At 41.0% G+C, this 6551-nt stretch overlaps 1 protein-coding gene across 4 annotated transcripts in view; it reads right to left on the bottom strand.

The window, feature by feature from the left end:
• The window catches only part of USP32 (ubiquitin specific peptidase 32), a 68356-nt gene that overhangs the window by 36658 nt on the left and 25147 nt on the right, over positions 1-6551 (bottom strand). For all 4 annotated transcript variants that reach the window (XM_027698821.1, XM_027698824.1, XM_027698825.1 and 1 more), the window contains exons 3-5: positions 6197-6302; positions 5538-5656; positions 2520-2679 (exon numbers count right to left, since the gene is read on the bottom strand). In XM_027698821.1, the coding sequence (XP_027554622.1) occupies positions 2520-2679; positions 5538-5656; positions 6197-6302 (385 nt within the window). The remainder of the gene's footprint in view (positions 1-2519; positions 2680-5537; positions 5657-6196; positions 6303-6551) is intronic.

Here is a 6551-nt window from a genome sequence, read left to right as displayed (position 1 = left end):
ATATAGAAAATATAGAAAATACAGAAAAATACAGAAAATATAGAAAAATATAGACAATATAGAAAATATAGAAAATACAGAAAAATACAGAAAAATATAGAAAAATACAGAAAAGATAGAAAAGATAGAAAAGATAGAAAAATATAGAAAAATATAGAAAAATATAGAAAAATATAGAAAAATATAGAAAAATATAGAAAAATATAGAAAAATACAGAAAAGATAGAAAAGATAGAAAAGATAGAAAATATAGAAAAATACAGAAAAATATAGAAAATACAGAAAAATATAGAAAAATATAGAAAGTACAGAAAAATATAAAAAAAATAGAAAAAAATAGAAAAATATAGAAATATATAGAAAATAGTTAATTTTTTTTCCCCTGAGAACATGAGTTGTGCTGAAATGCCCAGGAGGGACCCAAAATTCTGCAAACATGTTTCCCAAGGCTTTAAAACTCTGAACTTCTCCAGCAGAACACCTCAGAGAGTGACCACACTGCCTGGTTCTTGGGCAAGAAAAGCTCAATATTTCCTCCTGTAATTCAGTTCACAGGGTCAGACTCTGCAATTCACAGGGGGGTGATGAAATTATCACAAACCAACTCGATCAGAGAGAGATTAAAAGCAAGGACGGGAAAATATGACTTGAATTTCCAGCCCTAAAATATGAGGAATTGCAAGATAAGAGGCAGAGGGAGCTGATTTCAGGGCTGGTGGATGTGCTGAGGCAGAGGCTGAGTAAGTAACTGGGAGTCTGTTCTGACAAAGGTTGAGCAATTTGAGATGAGAAGATGAAAAGGAAGAAAAAGTAACTACAACAGGAGAAACAAATGTGACAGGGGGGAACCACCTTTTCTCCAAGAATCAGAACAGGTTTTGCCCTCATTCATTTTTTTCCTAATCTCATCCAGTCTCCTTAACTGTGTTTTTAATTATCACTTCAGTCTTAATTGCTCTAATTCTTGGTTTAAAACTGAAAAAAAAAATCACTTGGTCTAGAAATTGGAAGTAGAAACACTTTTTTTTGGGACATAACAACAGAGGAGTGGTTGGGTAAAGTAGAGTATTATGCTCTTGAGTCTACAGATCATTTCCTTCTTGAATGATGTGTTTTGCACATCCAGGTGAGAACACAGTTCAGGGCTTGGCTGCAGATGTAACAGGGATATCAAACCCAGAAGAAGTGAAAACAACATTAAATAGGAAAAAAAAATCTATTAAAAACAGTAGCTCTTAAATTTAATTTTTTTCTAGTTATAAACCTCAATTTCAGAATAAATAAACTTTCGGGGGAAAAAAAGTGCAGCAAAAACCGTTGGGAAAGTTTCAATTTCAAAGCATAAAAACCCAAAAATCAAATTAAACTCCATTCAGAGGCCTGGAGCAAAGCTTTCTTTGAACATTGAGGCTGAAGGACACCTGGCCAGGCTGGGGACAGGGACCAGCTCAGACTGATCCAGCTCAAGATCTTGCCCAGGGCTGAACTCCCCAAAACTCAGAGGGTTTGGGTTTTTCAGCCTCATCTCTTAGAGCTCAGAATATTCAATGTTCTTCTGTGACCTCAGTGCCTCCTGCAGCCTCTTGTGTGATGCAAATAAATTGCCTGTTTATAAACCTCTGACTTTCTGATGCCTTTTTCCTTTCAGATGGTCCGAAAATAATTTTAATGCTCATTTTTAAAATCAAGAGAAAAACCTGTTATGTTGTTTTATTCAAGTTATGTTATTTTTATTCAAGCAACCCACCCATTAAAGAGATTAAATGCCACACTCACCCCAACAAAGCCAACCTGTGAGAGCACAGAAAACAGCACCAGATCAATCCCTGCCACCTCCACAACAAACCCCCTTCTCCCAGGGATCCCTCGGGTGCTTTACTGCAATGGCTGCTTAAAATTGGGCATCAGTTATAATTTATCAGCCTTTTGGTTTTAAGATTTAATTTAAAAACCAGCTGTTCCTTCTTTTACAGTAATAGAGACACAAGGAAGCGCTTGTTTGTTCTTTGGAGATTATTCCTAAATGCAAATCCTGAGGAGGGTCCCCTGGAGTTAATTCAGTTCCCTGCCTGTATCCCATGCCAGGAATGCCACTGATGTTACTGCACAAGCAAATGAGGAGGTAACAATTATTTTTGAAGCAAGAATTATTCTCTCAACTGCCTCAATAGTTTAATGATCCACTACAAAGACCAAATATAAGACCAGCATTACTGGCAAACCACTTCAGAAAATTAATTGTCAAAGAGAAGATACCCTTATTTTTAATTTTTTTCCAACCTGCTCCGTAGCAAACCTCTAGTAGAAGCTCTCTTAGAAGTGTTGCAATGGCAGCATTGATAACTCTTAAAAATAAGAGCCACAGTGTGTCCTTGGACAGAACAACGTTTTCCATGGGCCAGCACAGAATAAATCAGATTTATCCCCGAGTGGGGAGGTTTAATGAACAAGGGGGGCAGAACAGGAGCTGAAACGTGAAAGGTTGTTGAAGATGTGAATAAGGAGCATCCTTTACTCACAGTGGGTGACTCCAGCCAGGGTCTGGTAGAAGGTGGGGGTGTCACTGTCATCAGTGAGGGTCACGTAGACGCCCCCCGAGAGGAGCCACCGCGAGAACGTGAAAGCGTCTTTGTTGTGCAGGAGCCAAACCCTGAACTTCTCGTAGTTCACCTTCTCACCCTGCAAGGAACAGCACAAAACAGGAGCTGTTTGTCTCTCAGCAGCAGTAAACAAGGAACCATCCAGCTGGAGGAAGGAAAATTGGGACAATCTCCTCGAAAAATAAGGACTGAAATGATTTTGCTCTTTTGGAGCTTTGTGCCTGTTTTTTCCCTTTCCTTCTGAAGCACAGCACTGGGAGGGAAATGAACTCCTCTCTGCACTTCAAACACCTACTCAATGTGGCCTTTGGAAAGCTGTGCCCTCTGAAACTCAGGTTAAAGGGACTCAAAGAAAAATGGTTACTTAGAAAATCAAAACAGAACAGGTTATTCTTATGAATTTCAATTTATTATCACAGGCAAAAGCTCTTACGTGCCAGATAACAGCTGCTATAAAATCATAAACATGCTGTTCTATCAGTGCAGGAACATAAGCACCTAATACAGAAAAATGAGATTTGGGAATAACTAATGCCATGATTAATCACTGCAGTAACATGTCATTTTGTGGCCAAAACCCACTTTGGAGTGGGTCATGTGATCGTGACATTCCCAGGATCTCCCCCTTCAGTCTCTCTTGCTGGATGTCCCATGGAACTCCAGGAATACATAAAAACTGCCCATTGACAGAATTTCAGTGCTGGAGAGGCTGTTTAAACCATTCAGTTGAATCCTTTTCAAGCTGTGCCCGTGAAACCATCGGGATCAGCAGCCTCATTTCTACAGAACCTACACAACTCAACTCAAATGAAAGCAAACCCATTATCAGTAGATAAACTCATTACATGGAGATTCCAATCTCCAGGGGAAATAAACAGGGGGCTGCAAAGTGGCAGAGGTTTCAAGTCATTGATTATTTAAACTCCCCTCATATCACAGCCCATTAAACTTCACTGAATTACATCTCTCCAGAATCCAACAATTCACATTTGGCCACGGACTGTCTGCAGCTGCCAACTGCAGACAGCTGAAAATCCAGCACCCTGTGGCCAGGCTGCTCCAGGGCTTCTCCACCAGCACTGCCCAACATTTCCTGTATATTCCCATTGTTCCAGGTCCAGACACTCACCCTTTTCATGCCTCTTTTCCCTACACTAAAGATTGTTACGTTTTCCTCCAACAAATAATCCCAGAATGGTTTGGGTTGGAAGGGACCTTAAAGCCCATCCAGTTCCACTCCTTCCAAACCTTCCACTATCCCAGGTTGCTCCAACCTGGCCTTGGACACTTCCAGGGATTGGAAGTGGGCAACCCAGGGTCTCCTCACCCTCACAGTTTCTTTAATTTATTATTCTTGAATTTCTCTAACAGTTGGGATCAAGAGACAAGATCATTTTCTCACTACCTGCCCCACTCTTGCCCTCTACTTTTTGCACTGCTCTCTGTAAACACAGCAAGAGCTGTGCCACACTCCAATTATTCCAATGGATTAGGGAAAAGGACAAGGGACAGAAAAACTTGGGATAGGAGGAAAAAAAATATTTGAAGCAAGTAATGGTCACAGCTGAGCCATGATGGGACTGGAGCAATACAGGTGTGTCTGAATTTCTTCCCTGTATTTCAGAAACAAAAGGAAAACTCTGATTTATTTTAAAGCTTCTATTTCTAGCTGAGCACGTGCAATAATTCTGAAGAGCTGAAGCACCTTTAAACCTCATCCTTGAAGGCATCAGCTCACCCTCCCTAAGGCAGGAAGGCAGGCCCAGAGCAGGAGCATTAAACCTTCTCACTCTCCAGCACTGGCTGAGGGTGATTATCAGCCCAGTAAATCCTGCTGAGTGGGTTATTTTCATCTGAAAAGAATAATCAATATGCAGCATCTTCTTGAGCAGGAAAATGCCCTGAAAAGCCAGGCTGATGCTCCTCTTCCTGCAAGCCTTCATGAAGTATTTCTGGATTTCTTGGACAGCGTGCAGTTAAACTTGTAGGGGGCAATTCATCACACCATGCACTGCTGGGAAATTATAAATAGGAAATACCAGCGTGGGTCAGGTCCAAAGCTGGACTGCAGTGTCCATCTGAGCTGTGATTCCAGCCAAGACTGAGGAATGTCATCACTGCCTACAAAATCCAGCAGGATCCCAGGGCCAGATCCAACGAGCCTGGCTCGGGCAAAGCCCAGAACCAAAGTTATCTTCAATAAGGGCAAGAAAATCTGAGGTAATTAAGTGATCTGGTGGCCACAAATAGAGCTCGTGGTCAATCCCTTTGGCAGTGGAATGTACAATCATGTCTAGATTTTGCTGATCTGATAACAAACAAAACCACCAAAGCACAAAAGCTGACAATTCATCAGGATCATCTGTGAATATCTGCAAGCACCAATCCCCTGTTTTGGAGCAGGACTGCAGCAAAGCCTCATAAAGATTACATCTCTCAAACAACCCCAAGCATAAATAAATGTTGTAGCTCCTGGCAGGAACAGTGAGACAACAGTAATACTATAAAACTGTTATTTTTAAGCACCCACTGCTGGCAGGCATTTTTAAATCCAGGATGCAGATTTTCTCTCCTCTCAGATCCATGTTCCAGATTTCTCCCCTAATTGCAATAAAATGGCCACACTAATGAGTAAGTTCCCACTAGCAATATTAGTATTTAAATGTACCTGATAACATGATTACCCTTGGGAAATGGTATCTTTCAGAGCAGCACAGTAAGTACAGGAGCAGGGAGAATGCCTGCATTTATATAACCAAACTGCTCTTCACAGCCACAAAATACCTCTAATATTACAACAGCAAAAAACTGGGAGCTTTTACCCAATTTAAACAAGGTCAATTTGCTCCCATATGTGCAGGAGCACGAAAAAGGAAACTACTTAAGGTAATTTTTATTTTCTTGGAAATGCAGCAGGGGAAAAGCTGGGTGAGATACCTCTGAGAAGCATTTCTTGAGTGACTCTGGGACCTTCCCATCAACCACAAGCAGCATCTTCTCCATCTCATCCCGGACAACATAACTCCCAGATTCATTAGAGAAGAGACTGAAAATATCTGTGGAAACAGAGATGTGTGTCAACAACTGTGGCAGTGACATTGGTCAGATTTTAAGTTCACAACGGGCTGAAAATGCAAGGACTAAAGGAATAAAAACTCTGGCTGATCCAGTTCCAAGAGAGCTCAAAACAAGGTTCAGGTCAAGATGTCCATTCTCTGTTAACTTTGTAATCAAAAGCAAAATAAATACTATCAAGTCAGATTAACAAAGAAGACAAAACAACACAAGTCAGCAGGCAGATGCTTGCATTTGTTTTGAAAACTATCAAGGCCATCCTCCTTCCCCTGCCCACAGCCAGAGATCCCCAGGCTGTCTGGAGGATCCCAGATGATGACAGCAAATATTTCATTTTGATGATTATAAAAACAAAAAAAGCACTGAATTTCAAAAATTACAGCTAAAAATGTCTTTACTGGAAAATGTATGCCCTGGTTACATAGAGGAATAGGGACCACAATTCCTGTTTGCTTTCCAGAAGTGTATTTACACTCCCTCCCCACAATCTGGTTGTTGCTGCTAAAAGTTACACCACTTACATTTTGTTTTCTCTTCCTCTTTGCCTCTTGTGAGTAGAACTAATCCAACTATCAAGTTATTGAAGTGCAGCCCTTTGGATATTCCTCCAAATGAACAGTAGATAACCTAGGAGAGGAAACCAGAGAAGTTAAAACCAAAGGCAGGGCAAACAGAGAGGGCAGAAGTAACAGCAGCAGCTCAGACTGAGGCTCCATCTCGTGTGGGTTTTAGGCTTGTCTAGTGCCCTGTTCTAAGAGCAGGATTTACATCTGTCTTCCAAGAAAAAGCACAGGAGACCAAGAATTCCACCTAGAAGTTACTGGAAGATCCATGGAGTGGCACCTGAAGCCCACTGAGGAAGGGCTGAAGAACTGA

This window comes from Neopelma chrysocephalum, unplaced genomic scaffold (genome assembly GCF_003984885.1).
Source record: "Neopelma chrysocephalum unplaced genomic scaffold, ASM398488v2 Primary Assembly neopelma1_132, whole genome shotgun sequence".
Lineage (NCBI taxonomy): Eukaryota > Metazoa > Chordata > Aves > Passeriformes > Pipridae > Neopelma > Neopelma chrysocephalum.
Note: the sequence above shows the minus strand (reverse complement) of the source record. Positions and strands in the feature narration are given on the sequence as shown.